Raw genomic sequence first — 16,816 nt, 5'->3', positions numbered from 1 at the left:
TAATCGTCCATAAATGGAGCATAGGATCAATGTCATTTTCATTGTACCTATTCTTTTAATTGGTGATATTTCAGTGAAATATTCGGATATTACTATAATTTATGCATTTTTATTAAATTTTTCACTATTTGAAATCTCGATCAAGGGATTTTTAATTCCATGTTGCTATTGTAACGGAGATATCAACGTTTTAAAATTGTGAGTTTCTTAACTTGTGGCTTTGACTCTGTCGTAACACGAGTTGATGTGAATGGGATTTTTCTCCCTTATTATTCAATAAATCACTCTTCATTGGTGTCTATGATTTTTCTTATTAACTAAAATAATAACGCCAATCGTTTCATTCTTAAAAGATTCTTGGGACTGTCAAGATTATTAAATTATTAATAAATAGATGTAGATGGAAGGCATCGGAACGCATATTTTGAAAACAAAACAATCGAAATCGGTTCATTAGTTTTGAAGATATTTGCGGAAAATGATTTAAAAACGAGTCGCTTTTTCTCAAAGACTATTAGATCGATCGGGCTAAAATTTTGCACAGAATTAGTCTTCATTCAGACCTATAATCTGACAAAATTTCAGATTTATTGGAATTACTTAAAACACCTAATTACTCAAGTAGGAGGCGGTGGACATGCTCACATACAGACATGGTCGCCATTCTACATAATTTACAATCACAATTTGAGAATGTAAAAATTGCACGATTATAGTGCCACGATCCGGAAGCAAAAATAAGAGATTCAAATTCAGACCTGCAAAGTTTAAATAATAAAATCATCGTAAAAAGACTTGAAACTTCGGGTCAAATGGGGCTCGACTGAAAGCTCTGATGTTCGGCTGAAAGAGTTGAAAAGCATTTCACTGGAGAAAAAATAGCCAAAGTACTTGGATATAAGTAATAGGAGAATTAGGAAAAACTGAGCTTCATGCAAGCTCCCTAATCATTGATTTTTCGTTCATTTATTTGTCACATTGTTTTTAAATATATCCGAGAGATGGCACTGACGAACCGGAATTGTGACGTCATTCATCGCCATCTGGACATTTTAAATGTCATTTTTCAGTCCTTTTTTAATAAAAATAAAGATTTGAAAAATTTCACCTTGAATTTAGCCACAATTTGACGTAAAAAAATAAAAAAATTCACCAAAATATCGCTATTCGGTCACAGTAACAGTCATTCACCCATTTGAATATTTCCCGCCAATTTCATGAGTTCCCATTCGTGCCCTCTTCAGTCCAATCCCAGAAGTTCCGAAGGCGATATACAAAAATCGAAGGCTAAAACGTTTAGCCGTGTGTGAGTGAAAAAACAGTAAAAAATTGGTTAAAACCGATAGATAAGCAATTAAAACCCTTAACAAATTCATATTTGCGACCTGAGTAGTCTCCACCTTCAAAATATCTCCAGAAATGTGAATATAACATAAAATCGCAGAACTTTCAGAATTAACCTCAAAAGATAAACTTCATGATTTTAAAAAATCCAAAAAATTGATGAAATTATTGATGATCCATTGATTATCGAGTAATTCGGTGATAATGGCACACGATAAGAAGGCGCCTCGTCGCAGTAGATCCCGCGAGCGTGATCGGGATGTCCACAGAGACCGGCGGGAGCGTCGCAGGTCCCGAAGTCGTTCCAAGGACAGAAAGACCTCGAGGAAAAGATCTAGATCGCGAGAGCGATCCCCTCGGGAGCGTCCACACGAGTCGAGGGGCTCCAATAGCGCCTCGAAGTCGTCCTCGACGCCTCACGACTCCAAGAAACGAAAGCAGAGCCCTATCTTCAGTCTTGATGACAGGGAGAAGGAGAAACGAGAGGATAAAGCGAAGAATTCCCATCAGACTCCTGAGGATAGCGAGGCAGAGGGTGATAAAAAGATTCCGAAGAAGGAACCACTGAGTCTCGAGGAGATTCTGGCGAAGAAGAAGGCTGAGGAGGAGGCGAGGGCCAAGCCGAAGTTCCTGACGAAGGAGGAGAGAGCAGCGCAGGCACTCGAGAAACGACAGCAGGAGGTGAGATGCACTAGGTGGATTTACGGGGATACTATGGGTTTTACGGGAAAATGTCGGAGAACATTTTTTGTGGAGAATTGAATTCTCTACAAAAAAGGCCTTGTGACTTTTTCCCCTAAATCCACTCCCTCTCCCGTAATTCCCAAAAAATCCAGAATGAAATTTTAAAAAACCCAACTTTTGGTCAATTGACACAGCACCCCATTTATTTAGCCTAAAAATAAAAGTTTTTTCGTTGGATTTTCTTCATGAGAAGAAAAGAAAAATGGAATGCAAAAAACTTGGAAAATTCGAGTTGAGCAAATTCTCTAGAAAATATATGAAAAGAATAAGTTATATAGAAAAATCGAATTCTGTTGACTTTTTCTATTGAATGTTTTCTATTGAACATGTCAATAGAATCAGCCAAAAACTAATAGAAAGTTTAATAGAACTTCAATAGAATTTCCTAACGAATTCGATGGGTTTTCCTATTAAATTTTTTCGTGCGTGTACGCGCGCGCATAGAGAAGAAAAATAGGGATCAGCGGGTTTCAAACAAGATACCTCGCTCATTGCGCCTGAATTAAATGAATATCGATAACTAATCAATTTATATCTGTAGTGAAATGGTAAAACGAGGTAAGTTAACTTAGCTTTTCGTGGAGTTTTTCGAAAATATCTCCGAAATTAAGGGAGATATCGAAATTTTTGTCGAAACCTTTTTTGTAGAGGTAATTGAGAGCTACGAAAAAGGTCATGACAAAAATTATGCTATCTCCCTTAGTTTTGGAGATATTTCTGAAAATCCCACCGAAGAGTTAGTTAACTTACCTTGTTTTACCACTTTACTACAGATATGTGTTTAATATTTTGAATTTGTATCGCCCGCGTTCCCTTTTCTCTCTAAACATAACCCCGCGTGATCGAATGGCAGCTGCTGTTGGGGGATTATTGATGGACTCGAGAATAATCACAGACGAAAAATTACGATTTTTCGATGGGAAAAGGAAAAAAAAAATCGATGTATATTTCCATTACTTGAAAAAAGTGGTGTGACACCCCTTAAGGTCATTAGACCCTCATGATCACTTCGTTCGTCCCTCCCGTATGGCCCTTAACACCGTTTGATCCTTATAACTACTCTCTTCCCGTTGAAAAATGTATCTTATAAGAAGCCCACGGAACATAAACATTCGGGAGGCAATAAAAATGCCGAGATTGGGGGTAGGCCTCAAGCGCTCCGAGCACAAGGTATATTATTACCTCGAGGTATCTTATTATTGAGGTATATACGAAGCCTCTACTGTACATTATTGTTTGTGGTGATAAACCACGGAGTTTGACGTATAAATTATTGAAATTAATTTGGAGTAATGGATTGCGGCACATTACCCATTTTTTTTACGATCCCCCAGGTAAATGCCCTTCGTCAGGCTCAGGAGTCAGAACGCAAGGCCCTTTTCACGGCTCAAGGTCCCTCCAATGACCTCAGCTCCTCTCACCCCTCAGGATCCTCCTCAACTCCTAGTAAAGATCGAGAGTGGGAGGATAATCGTGATAAACGAAGGGAGAAACGAGATCACGAGGAGGTGAAGGACAAGGACAAGGAGAAGGAGGTTGAGGCGATAAAGGAGAGGTACCTCGGTCTCATCAAGAAGAAGAGGCGAGTGAGACGCTTGAATGACCGTAAATTTGTGTTCGATTGGGACACGTCTGAAGACACATCGGTGGACTACAATAATATTTACAAAGAGCGTCACCAGGTCCAGTTCTTCGGGCGGGGAAATCTCGCGGGGATCGACATCAAGGCTCAGAAGAGGGACCAGAGCAAGTTCTATGGGGAGCTGCTGGAGAAGAGGAGGACTGAGGCTGAGAAGGAACAGGAGAAAATGCGACTGAAGAAGGTGAAGAGGAAGGAGGAGAAGCAGAAGTGGGACGATCGACACTGGTCGGAGAAGGCTATAGAGGAGATGACTGAGAGGGATTGGAGAATATTCAGGGAGGATTATAATATTACTATTAAAGGTGAGATGCATTTTTTTCTGTTTTTTGGTTTTGCTTCCGGGTGGAAGCATTGAAATCGTTCTCTTTTTCGATTCTCTAATTTTGCTTGGAAATGATGTAGAATGGTCTGAAACGTAAAAATACGAAGTTTGAGCACTTTGTGGGTATGTGATAGTGTCACCCTGGTGGTCAACTTTTAGAAAATTGAAGAATTGCAGGACAAATGATAAAAAAAAATATTATGATCCAACTTACAACTTGAATTGTCTCAATTTATGGCTTAAATGAGGGTTCAATTTTTCTCCTACATTTTGACTCCAGTCATTGCCCAATTACGACTCATATTGATGTTCAAGAGGTGTCTCAAATGACGACTTAAGGCCCGGGTGTACTATCTTTCGAATGTTATCTCGATGTTTTTTTTCATCTTTCGTCATCTGAAATTGTCAATTAAGTCCTGCATCATGCAGAAGTTTTGAAAAATTATGAATGAATAATCAAAAAACGTAGAAAAAATTCTTAATTTTTTCAAAGAGCATTTTTAATTTATATTCAGAATAAGTTGAATAACAAGAAATTGAAAAATGTATCTGATTTACGCTGACAAATAGCGGCCTGTCACCCAATATCATGCAGGGGGAAGACTGATTTCGTAAATATTTTCCCACACTGCACAGAGACATTTATTACGGAAAAGGCTCTTTGAAAAAAGTTGTTATATTTTGGAGAATTTTTTAATCACACTTTTATCACATAAAAATGGCAGATGACTACATACCAGTTTTAAAAATTGAGATACCTAGCTGTCACTTCCCAGCAGGAGTTAATGTTTTGTTATCCACCATGGAAAATGACAGCTAATAGATAATTTGCCACAGCGAATCAGATATTTGTAATTTCCACTTTTTTCAACTCATTCTGAATCTCAATTAAAAACGCTCTTTGAAAAAGTTCAGAATTTTTTCTATTTTTTTAAATCATTCTATCATTATTTATGGGAATTTCTACATGATGTACCACTCAATTGACAATTTTGGATTACGAAAGATGAAAAAAATCCAGATAAATTTCGAAGGATAGTACACCCGGGCCTTAAGTTGTGGCCCAAGTTATGACCTGAATTGTGTCTTAATCTACGGCTCAAGTAGGAATTCAAGTTTCTCCTAAAGTACAACTCATATTTGTGTTCAATCTATCTCAAATTGAGGCGCAAGTTTAATGCCCATCAAGTCTCAATTTACGTCTTATCCCCCAGGTGGAAGAATTCCGGATCCAATTCGTTCCTGGAAAGAGTCCGGCTTCCCCAAAGAGATCCTCGATATAATTGACAAAGTCGGTTACAAGGACCTGACCCCAATCCAGCGTCAGGCCATTCCCATCGGTCTCCAGAATCGTGACATCATCGGCGTCGCCGAGACTGGTTCCGGAAAGACCCTAGCCTTCCTCATCCCTCTCCTCCTCTGGATAACTTCCCTTCCGAAAATCGAACGCCTGGAGGAAGCCGATCAGGGCCCTTACAGCATCATCCTAGCCCCCACTCGTGAGCTCGCCCAACAGATCGAAGAGGAAACCAACAAGTTCGGCCAGCCCTTGGGCATTCGCACAGTAGTCGTCGTGGGTGGATTGTCCCGAGAGGAACAGGGCTTCCGTTTGCGCATGGGCTGCGAAATCGTGATAGCCACCCCAGGACGATTGATAGATGTCCTCGAAAACAGGTACCTAGTCCTCAATCAGTGCACCTACATCGTCCTGGATGAAGCCGACAGGATGATCGACATGGGTTTCGAACCCGATGTCCAGAAAATCCTGGAGTACATGCCAGTCACCAATCTCAAACCTGATAATGAAGATGCTGAGAACGAGGAGAAACTTCTTGCTAATTACAACACGAAGAAGAAGTTCAGGTATGTGGAAGGAATGGTTTTATTTCATATTTGAACTGCGAAGGAATATCGAATAATTGGAATACATATTTGAAAAATTATTCTGAGACTTATGATCTCAGAGTAAAACTTTTAAAAGTCTCAAGGTGAATTTTTTTAAATATTCTAATTATGATTTCTCGAAGTTTCAAGTTAACAATCTCAAGTTGACACTTGGGAGTCCTCACTTACGACTGAAAATTCTCAAGTTAAGACTTAAAAGTCCCAAATCAAAACTTGAAAATCTCAAGTTCACGTTTTTTTAATATTCAAATAGTGATTTTTAAAAGTCTCAAGTTGACACTTGAAAGTCCCAAATTCAGCTTGAAAGTCCCAAGTTGAGTTTGAAAAAAGTTTACAATTGAGATTTTTTAGTTCCAAATCGAAAGAATTTTTAAAATTTAAAAATTGAGACTAGCGAACGGACGCGTCGCGAAGGGAACAGTTTTTCTCATTTTCAAATGAAATATATTTATAATAACTAATAAGGAGAGTAGTGATACTTTTTGTTGGGATGATGATCGATTCGCAAGAAAATAAAAATTTCGATTTTTCAATGTCTCCGGAAAGTTTTTAAATTGATATATTTTTTCAAATAATGAAAGAATACCCATCAATTCAATTTCTATCCTCACATTTTGATAGAATACATTTAAAAAAATAGCAAAGAATAAAAATGGGAGATGAAAAATTTTATCGGATTAATATAATGTAATTTGTCCAAGTCTCAAGTTGAGACTTGAAATTCCCAAATTAACACTTGAAAGTTTCATATTAATTTTTTTTAATTTTAAAATTAAAATTTTTTAGGAGTCCCAAGTCGATGAAATTTTTCCAACTTTGAAATTGAAATTTGTTCAAATCGCAACTTGAGACTTTTACTTAACAATTTGCAACCTCAATTTAACACTCAAACCTCAAATTGAAGACTACATAAAATTGTAACAAATTTGTAAACCATTCGTAATTTGTAAATTTGTAATTTATTATCCGTTTCGTAAATAATCCAATAATGATTGTTACATATGAACAGAAAAAAAAGATTACATTACATTACATTTACATTACATTCTGCCTGTATTCTCATTACAGACAAACAGTGATGTTCACGGCAACGATGCCTGCTGCGGTGGAGAGACTAGCCAGAACTTATCTCCGAAGGCCAGCTGTTGTCTACATTGGGAGTGTCGGCAAGCCGACAGAGAGGACAGAGCAGATTGTCCACATCATGGGTGAGGCTGACAAAAGGAGAAAGCTCATGGAGATACTGTCACGTGGTGTTGAGCCCCCAATTATCATATTCGTTAACCAGAAGAAGGGGGCGGATGTCCTGGCGAGGGGGCTGGAGAAGTTGGGGTACAATGCCTGCACCCTTCATGGGGGTAAGGGTCAGGAGCAGAGGGAGTACGCCCTGGCTAGTCTCAAGGGGGGAAGCAAGGACATTTTGGTTGCCACTGATGTTGCTGGCAGGGGTATCGACATCAAGGATGTCTCCATGGTCATCAATTATGACATGGCCAAGACTATTGAGGATTACACTCACAGAATTGGAAGGACTGGGAGGGCTGGCAAGGCTGGGCTGGCTATATCATTCTGCACGAAGGATGATAGCCATCTGTTTTATGATCTCAAGCAGACGATTTTGAGCAGTCCTATCAGCACTTGCCCTCCGGAGCTGCTCAATCATCCGGACGCACAGCACAAGCCTGGAACTGTGGTTACTAAGAAGAGGAGGGAGGAGAAGATCTTTGCGTGAGGGGGGGATTATGCAATTGGTGAGTGTTTCTGCATTTTCAGAGATGGTTGGGAGTGATGGCGTTAGGTTGGTGCCGATTTACTTCGGCACTGATTTTTTTTTGAACGCATAGGGTGAACAGGGGAATTGCAGAACCCCCCAATTAACGGAACTTGACTTTTTGCCAGATTTCTAGAATATTTACCTATCTGTCGAATCGATTTTTTTTAATCAAGTCGATATTTCTGTCCATGATGTGAGAATAGCTGGCAGCTGTCATTTTGTAGTTAAATTTAACAGTGTGACCGCTAATGTGACGAACGAAGTTACTTGGGTTAATAATCATCAAATGTCATAAGTCCAGACTAATGTTGATTCTAAAAGCTTCATTTTTTAACAAAAGTACTAATGATGAAAATTTAAAAAAATTGGAAAACAGAAAAATCAATCATTTGAAATAATAATAATTTTTTTCAATAAAATAAGACATTTTTTTTTTTCTTCTCGAAAAGATATTTATGTTTTGTTATTGATGACATCAGGCGCCAGGAAATCCATAGGGGTGAAGAATGCTGACGTCAAAAATCCTATTCCGGTTGAGTCAACAAAATTGTGATGTCACAAATTCACCATTTTCATTTGTCATTTAAGTACTTTTTCGGTTCATTTTTTTTATCATCAGGATTAATAATAATTGATGAATTAACAATTTGATGAATAATTTATTAAAGGGTCTTGTAATACTTAATCCTCTCATTGGACCCTCCCCACGCTTGATAAACTCCTTAACAAATATTTTGAAATAAAAATTGTTAGTTTCTGTTTTTCGTTTCCTTCTTTTCATTTTTTGACATAAAAATACTTTATTTAATGATAAATCTTACATATTTTTTCATTAATAATTTAATTACTCTTCCACTTAGTTTCGTTATTTTCGTCAATTTTTTCGTTATTATTCACTTAACTTTGGTTATTAGATTTATTATGAGGTTTCTTTGGTTTAGTTAAGCTGGTGGGGGTGGGGGGATTACGTAGTTAGGGTCAGGTACTCGGCAGTCCTCGGAATAATCTCCCGGAAGGACTCTCTCCACTATCTTGGCGAATTTCTCCAGTGGACAGGCGATATCACAATTTTTCATCTTCAGGGGCTGGGTCTCGTAGTCCGGTGCATTCCTCTGGAATATCTGGTGAAAAAAAAATGTTCACATTTTTTGGGTGTTCTCAAGAATGTGTTCAGACATTTTCAACATCAAAAGTTAATTCAACGGTCATTCAAGTAGGGAAATCACCTCAATGACTAATGATTCTATAAAAATACTGAAACTTTCGCCATTTTCGCAAAATATCTCAAGATGGAGTGCGTCAAGAGAAAAATGTCATAAGGCATTTTTTGTAGAAAATTTCGTCCTGTACGAAAAAGGTTAGACACATTTTTCTCTAAGTCAACTTATTAACGAGATAATCTCCTAATCAATAAAACACCCCATGCCTAATTGGAATTTATCCCATAATTTTTGTGCCCAATTGGCTTCATTATCTCGGTAAAGAGTTGTTTTATCGAAAAATATGATAAGAAATTTTTTGTTGGAAATTTTGTTCTCTACAAAAAAGTGTTTAACACATTTTCTTCTAAATCCACTTGTTCTCAAGATAAATCCGCGTGAAAAATAGCTCCCTTTACAGACTATCGTGAGAATTAAAAAAAAAATCGCTAGATTCAACTCTGGATATTTGTATTCAATTAAGCAGAGAACCGAGCAACGAAAAGGGCAAAGAGTTTTTCACTAAATTCTATACACGAAGACGAAAACCTTGGTTTTGGAATAAGAACAAACTTCCACGTAGCACGATAGTCTTGGTCAATAGGGCTCGGGCTAATCATTACCACTTGGTTGCATCTCTCAAACGTAAAAATATTACAGAATCTGCTGAATGAAGATGTGGGCATCCCTCTGAGGATCTTGATCATGTCCTCTGGGACTGTCCACGATACTTTTGCAAACCAACGGATTTACACAGCCATTCACAAGTGATCGCATTCTGAAAAACTTGGACCTAAAATGTATTGAAATCGTCTCCAATTTTCTCACTGTCTGTAAAATTGATGTATGAGCTACCACAAACTACTTCACTAATCTGTAAAAACTTCAGTAAACAATTTCTTTTTTAAATTTATTTTTACATATATATATGTAGCTGTATAAACCTATTGGTTTCGTGCTTAATAAAAAAAAACGTGAAAAATAGAAAATGTCCAATTCTTGCCTGCACATTCCATCTTCCATTTTCCTCGTGCAATTCGATGATGACCATGGATGAATATCCTGGTGGCTCTCCATCCCAGAGTCCCAGAGCACTCAGGACATTGACTAGAGTGCTGTCATGAGCCACATAAGCGAACATTTTTCTATCTGCTGGGGTCAGCGTTCCATTGCTTCTCTCTTGCATTTTTCTTAAGGCTTTTTTCACGAAAGGTCCGCCTGATAATTTTCTCAATTCCTCGGTGAAGACGTTCATTCTGTAGCTCATGATGACAGAGGGCAACATTTTGTCTGGGAAATAGCGTTTTACCCATGAGGGGAGCAATAGATTCGCCATTTGTGCCTGGAATCAATATTTTTTTTTGTGAAAATCAATTTTTCTAGATAAAGAATTCGCTCCAACTGATTGGGGATTTTTTGATGATTAATTGTGATGTCAATGTCGATAATTATCATCTATGAATGATGATGATGAGGTGAATGGAATGATGAAAGCCATGAAATCAAAGGATTTGAAGGAAATAATGAAAAATAAAGGGTTTTTGTCATCGAAAAATCTTGCTAAACTGCGAAAATTTATATTTCTACTGAAAAAAAAATTATTTTCGATGAATAATAATGTTGACGATTATTTACACACCTCAGCATGTAATGTACCGTAAACATCAGCAAGATCTTCAGCTGTTTTGATCGATTTTCCAGTGAACATCTCGATTTCCTCGTACATTCCTCTGTTCTCTTCATTGAATTCCTTCACCTCTCTGTGATTATCCATTCGCAATCGTTCCATCGTGAATTTCGGGCAGGCGTTCCAGATGATTAATAACTAGGAATCATTAATTAATTATTGCATTAGTTAAATTAAATAAATTAATTGAATTAATTTGATTCAAAAATTGACTTTCTGATTTTTTTTTTCTGTTAAAAATCGAAAATTGATGTTTTGATCTCAATAAACTTTATAATTATTTACCAATCACATGATTAATGACTACAAATCATTAAAGAATAATTACGTCAGTTAAACCAATTGAATGAACCAAATTAATCGGTAAAATCGATTTAAAAATGTTTTTTTCCTTAAAAAATTGGAGAAACTCATCTTTTTTTTTGTTGTGGTCTCAATAAATTTGATGATCATTTCGTAAGTAGATGACTACTTAATGACCACAAATTATTAACAAATAATCAAATCAATGAAAGGAATTGAGATACTTGAAATAATCGATGAAATTCTATTATTTTTTGCTTTTGTTCGTTAAAAAATTGATTTTTCATTTCTGTTTTTGTCTTTTTTCTTTCAGTAAATTTGATAATAATTACCTGGTCGTCAACTCTCGTCCAGTAGTGCAGTACCACTGGCTGCCAGGGGATCTCAGCCTTGAACGTCTGCTTGTCCGAGGGCTTCCAGAGGGAAGACGACAGAATCATAGCTGTCATTTTTGTACGATCTGACGAGGTACTCTGCAGCCAGAATTTATTTGGACTGTACGATTCACCCAGGAAGTGATCGTAACGGTGACGCAGATATGCGCCGGTGTTGTATACATTTACTCTACCTTTCTGAAACGTGTGAATTTTTTTTCAGTTATTTTCTGTTCAATAAAATCGACGAAAAAAGCCAATCCCAATTTGGTCGCAATTTTTTTTTATTATCTCGTTAATAAGTGAATTTACCGAAAAATGTCGTGAAACAGTTTTCGTAGGGAATTTAATGCTCTACAAAAAATGTCTTGTGACATTTTTCGATGAGTCCAGTCATTTACGAGATAACTCCACTTTTAGTAGACCCTTTCTGTCTCTGACCTGAATGCCAAAGGAAGTTGGAGTAATTATTGAAATTCACTTACGTTCGTCAATTGACCCCATCCATACGGTGCCATAGAGTCATTAATATAAGGATCCTTAGGATAAGTATCCACAGGTGCCCTCTCCCCATGTCGCATCAGCTTTAATCAAAATTTCTTGCATTTGTTTGCATTTTCTTTGAAAAAATCAAAGACGATTATCAATAAACGTGGAATAATCAGTTGAACCAGTGGACTACGTAATATATCGCTACTGTTATCACTATTACTATCAGAACGGTTAGGAAAATGTATCGAGCGAAGCCAAGCATGAGGCAAAACATTTTTTCCTGTTTTATGCACTCAGTACTTTGAATATTGCCACAAGTTAATTTAAAAAAAAAAACAAGCAAACGTAATTCGCTCAGTATCTCAGTAATGAGTGGGTTTAGGAAAAAATGCCTCTGAACCTTTTTTGTAGAGAATTAAATTTCCCACAAAAAATGTATTTCGCATTTTCTTCTCAACTTAATTATTAAAAAGATACTCGTGAAGTGCGAGAATTGATGATGTATTTTTAGGAAAATTTTGGGTGATTTTTTTACTTACAATTGTCACTTGTCGCAGGGTTTCTTGGTTTACTGAGCCCCCCCGGGGGTCTGGGTCTCGGGACACGGCTGCTGGTGACCCTAGAATCATCAATTGATCGTTAATTAATAAATAATTAACTAAGAATTCGTAGGAAAGAAGTAGATTTTTAATTTGAGAAAAAATTTGTTTTACGTTTTTTTAAATGTAGGATTATCTCGTTAATGAGAGGATCTAGAAGAAAATGTTAAAGAATATTTTTTGTTGATAATTTACTTCTCTACAAAAAATGTTCTCGGATATTTCCCCCTAAATCCACTCATTAACGAGTTAATTCGACGATTAACAATCACTTCTCATTCAACTGTGAGAAATTCCACTTATCCGTTCAGTTATCATCATTCCTGATTAACGAAAAAATTATTCAACATTAATAAACCACCAATCTTTCTCTGAACAGTACCGAAAACCAAGAAATAAATTTCTCTCAATTTTTTGAACATCGGAAAATGATATTTTCTCAACAAAAAAAAGACAATTTAATGGGAAAAATTGTTAGAAGCGGAAAGTTTGTCAACTTTATGAGTAATTGTGCCCTCGTACTTGTTCTCGGGTGATGAATACAATCTGAAATAGTTAAAAGTAAAAAAAAATGCGATTTTCCCCGGCAAATGACGCCTGAGGCTCGATAAAAAGTTCAATGGGGTCGAGATTCGATACTTGGTCGAGTGGTGGATGTCGGTGAATAAACTATAAGGAAATACTCCCATAGATCGAAATAACTCGAGGTTCATTAACTTATCATTACGGCTACTCATTGGATAACGAACCATTGCTCCCCTGGTGTGCAAATGATTTTTTTTCCTTTCTGTTTTTTGGGGTTTTATCGACTATTTCTCAACTTGAATTTCAGGAGTGATAGGGGAAGGAGTTTGCTTATTTTTATTTATGCGGAGAGATTGTCGTGGTATCGGGAGAAGTACGTGAGGACTCTTGTTAATTGGCTTTTTATTTTAATTAGGGGGACTACAATGTTTTTTGGAGGCATTTCAGGTTTTTCTCTTGGGGCATCACAACGCACAATGCGTCTGGAATAATTGTGATAGGGTGAACAGTCTAATTATGGAACACTCAAGGCTCTTCGGTGGTTCAGACAATGGGTTAAAAATGAATTATGGTTTGAAAAAATATAAAATAAATACTGGTCGATTCAAACTTCAGTAGGTTTTAGAAAAAATACATTATGTAATGGGAAATACATGCTTAAAAATAAAGAAACACATTATGTAAAGAGAAATAATCGGGAAAAATGAAAAATTATGGTCAAGTCCAAAAGACCTATTACGGGACACTTTTGCCAAATATGGAACATCGAGCGGCCAATTACGGAACATTAGAACTTTGTGAGACGGTGAAACATTAGGAATCCGAAGTAATAAGGACATTTTTGTAGAAAAATTCAATAAATTCAGATTATAATTGAAAATGGGAATTGCCATTCTAATTTATTATGCAAAGAAACTCTTACTAGTGAACAAACGTTAAAATGAGTAATGTCGATCATATGAACACATAACTCGACTTTCTTCGGATATGAATTTGTCAGAATAATTTAACAAGGAATAGAAACATAAATGTCATATTTTCAACTTATTAATTGTCTATATACTTTTGACTGAACCACTCTGGCGCGTGCCAAACGAAAACATTAGTGTTCCGTCGATTGGAAATGCCATGAAAACCCAACCCAAATGGCGGAGAACACCCATATATTTTTAGAAATAAGAACTCGGATGGAATGAATGCAAAAATATGGAAAAATAAAGCTTTTAGGATTAATATTAGTCTGGACTTACGACATTTGATGATTATTAAAGTAGCTTTGTTCGGCACATTAGCAGTCACACTGTCAACTACCCAATTACGGAACATTAGAACTTTGTGAGACGGTGAAACATTACGAAGCCGAAGTAATAAGGACATTTTTGTAGAAAAATTCAATAAGTTCAGATTATAATTGAAAATAGGAATTGCCATTCTAATTTATTATGCAAAGAAACTCTTACTAGTGAACGAATACATAACTCGACTTTCTTCGGATATGAATTTGTCAGAATAATTTAACAAGGAATAGAAACATAAATGTCATGATATTTTCAACTTATTAATTATCTATATACTTTTCACTGGACCACTCTGGCACGTGCCAAACGAAACATTAGTGTTCCGTCGATTGGAAATGCCATGAAAACCCAACCAAAATGGCGGAGAACACCCATATATTTGTAGAAATAAGAACTCGGATGGAATGAATGCAAAAATATGGAAAAATAAAGCTTTTAGGATTAATATTAGTCTGGACTTACGACATTTGATGATTATTAAAGTAGCTTTGTTCGGCACATTAGCAGTCACACTGTCAACTACCCAATTACGGAACATTAGAACTTTGTGAGACGGTGAAACATTACGAAGCCGAAGTAATAAGGATATTTTTGTAGAAAAATTCAATAAGTTCAGATTATAATTGAAAATAGGAATTGCCATTCTAATTTATTATGCAAAGAAACTCTTACTAGTGAACGAATACATAACTCGACTTTCTTCGGATATGAATTTGTCAGAATAGTTTAACAAGAAATAGAAACATAAATGTCATGATATTTTCAACTTATTAATTATCTATATACTTTTCACTGGACCACTCTGGCACGTGCCAAACGAAACATTAGTGTTCCGTCGATTGGAAATGCCATGAAAACCCAACCCAAATGGCGGAGAACACCCATATATTTGTAGAAATAAGAACTCGGATGGAATGAATGCAAAAATATGGAAAAATAAAGCTTTTAGGATTAATATTAGTCTGGACTTACGACATTTGATGATTATTAAAGTAGCTTTGTTCGGCACATTAGCAGTCACACTGTCAACTACCCAATTACGGAACATTAGAACTTTGTGAGACGGTGAAACATTACGAAGCCGAAGTAATAAGGACATTTTTGTAGAAAAATTCAATAAGTTCAGATTATAATTGAAAATAGGAATTGCCATTCTAATTTATTATGCAAAGAAACTCTTACTAGTGAACGAATACATAACTCGACTTTCTTCGGATATGAATTTGTCAGAATAATTTAACAAGGAATAGAAACATAAATGTCATGATATTTTCAACTTATTAATTATCTATATACTTTTCACTGGACCACTCTGGCACGTGCCAAACGAAACATTAGTGTTCCGTCGATTGGAAATGCCATGAAAACCCAACCCAAATGGCGGAGAACACCCATATATTTGTAGAAATAAGAACTCGGATGGAATGAATGCAAAAATATGGAAAAATAAAGCTTTTAGGATTAATATTAGTCTGGACTTACGACATTTGATGATTATTAAAGTAGCTTTGTTCGGCACATTAGCAGTCACACTGTCAACTACCCAATTACGGAACATTAGAACTTTGTGAGACGGTGAAACATTACGAAGCCGAAGTAATAAGGACATTTTTGTAGAAAAATTCAATAAATTCAGATTATAATTGAAAATGGGAATTGCCATTCTAATTTATTATGCAAAGAAACTCTTACTAGTGAACAAACGTTAAAATGAGTAATGTCGATCATATGAACACATAACTCGACTTTCTTCGGATATGAATTTGTCAGAATAATTTAACAAGGAATAGAAACATAAATGTCATATTTTCAACTTATTAATTGTCTATATACTTTTGACTGAACCACTCTGGCGCGTGCCAAACGAAAACATTAGTGTTCCGTCGATTGGAAATGCCATGAAAACCCAACCCAAATGGCGGAGAACACCCATATATTTGTAGAAATAAGAACTCGGATGGAATGAATGCAAAAATATGGAAAAATAAAGCTTTTAGGATTAATATTAGTCTGGACTTACGACATTTGATGATTATTAAAGTAGCTTTGTTCGGCACATTAGCAGTCACACTGTCAACTACCCAATTACGGAACATTAGAACTTTGTGAGACGGTGAAACATTACGAAGCCGAAGTAATAAGGATATTTTTGTAGAAAAATTCAATAAGTTCAGATTATAATTGAAAATAGGAATTGCCATTCTAATTTATTATGCAAAGAAACTCTTACTAGTGAACGAATACATAACTCGACTTTCTTCGGATATGAATTTGTCAGAATAATTTAACAAGAAATAGAAACATAAATGTCATGATATTTTCAGGACTTTCTTTTAGGATCAACATTAGTCTGGACTTACGACATTTGATAGCTATCAACCCAAGTCACTTTGTTCGGTACATTAGCGGTCACACTGTCACATCTAACTACTCAACTGTCGCAAAACGGCTGAAAATGTCAGGTGGCAGGGTTTATTTCCATTATTGACCGGAAAACAGCAGATAAACCACCAAATATATTCTCAAAAAAGAAAAATTGATTCGACAGATAGATAAGTATTCCACAAATCTGGCAAAATATTCAAGTGTTCCGTTAAGTAGGGCGGGA

At 36.2% G+C, this 16,816-nt stretch overlaps 2 protein-coding genes across 5 annotated transcripts in view; one reads left to right on the top strand and one right to left on the bottom strand.

Moving 5' to 3' along the window:
* The first annotated feature begins 829 nt into the window (after positions 1-829).
* Positions 830-11,554, top strand: LOC107040325 (probable ATP-dependent RNA helicase DDX23). Of its 3 annotated transcripts, none has more exons than XM_015260368.1 (5): positions 830-2,025; positions 3,423-4,032; positions 5,267-5,915; positions 7,026-7,708; positions 11,234-11,554. In XM_015260368.1, the coding sequence occupies exons 1-4, from the start codon at positions 1,549-1,551 to the stop codon at positions 7,687-7,689; spliced, it is 2,400 nt and encodes a 799-aa protein (XP_015115854.1). In that variant the 5' UTR covers positions 830-1,548; the 3' UTR covers positions 7,690-7,708; positions 11,234-11,554. The 3 variants fall into 3 exon arrangements, with proteins under 3 accessions (XP_015115854.1, XP_015115855.1, XP_015115856.1); XM_015260369.2 differs by lacking the exon at positions 11,234-11,554 and adding an exon at positions 9,591-10,268; XM_015260370.2 differs by lacking the exon at positions 11,234-11,554 and adding an exon at positions 8,211-10,268.
* The window catches only part of LOC107040329 (venom acid phosphatase Acph-1), a 9,326-nt gene continuing 1,021 nt past the window's right edge, over positions 8,512-16,816 (bottom strand). The window contains exons 2-7 of one of the 2 annotated variants that reach the window (XM_015260373.2): positions 12,326-12,405; positions 11,780-11,878; positions 11,253-11,492; positions 10,570-10,755; positions 9,934-10,272; positions 8,512-8,852 (exon numbers count right to left, since the gene is read on the bottom strand). In XM_015260373.2, the coding sequence (XP_015115859.1) occupies positions 8,673-8,852; positions 9,934-10,272; positions 10,570-10,755; positions 11,253-11,492; positions 11,780-11,878; positions 12,326-12,405 (1,124 nt within the window). In that variant the 3' untranslated portion in view covers positions 8,512-8,672. Of the gene's footprint in view, positions 8,853-9,933; positions 10,273-10,569; positions 10,756-11,252; positions 11,493-11,779; positions 11,914-12,325; positions 12,410-16,816 lie in introns of those variants that run through there. The other variant, XM_015260375.2, reaches the window with a different exon arrangement.

The sequence above is a fragment of the Diachasma alloeum genome, unplaced genomic scaffold (genome assembly GCF_001412515.2).
Source record: "Diachasma alloeum isolate Michigan unplaced genomic scaffold, Dall2.0 Dall_scaffold_00327, whole genome shotgun sequence".
NCBI lineage: Eukaryota > Metazoa > Arthropoda > Insecta > Hymenoptera > Braconidae > Diachasma > Diachasma alloeum.
This window is presented reverse-complemented; position numbering and strand designations above follow the sequence as displayed.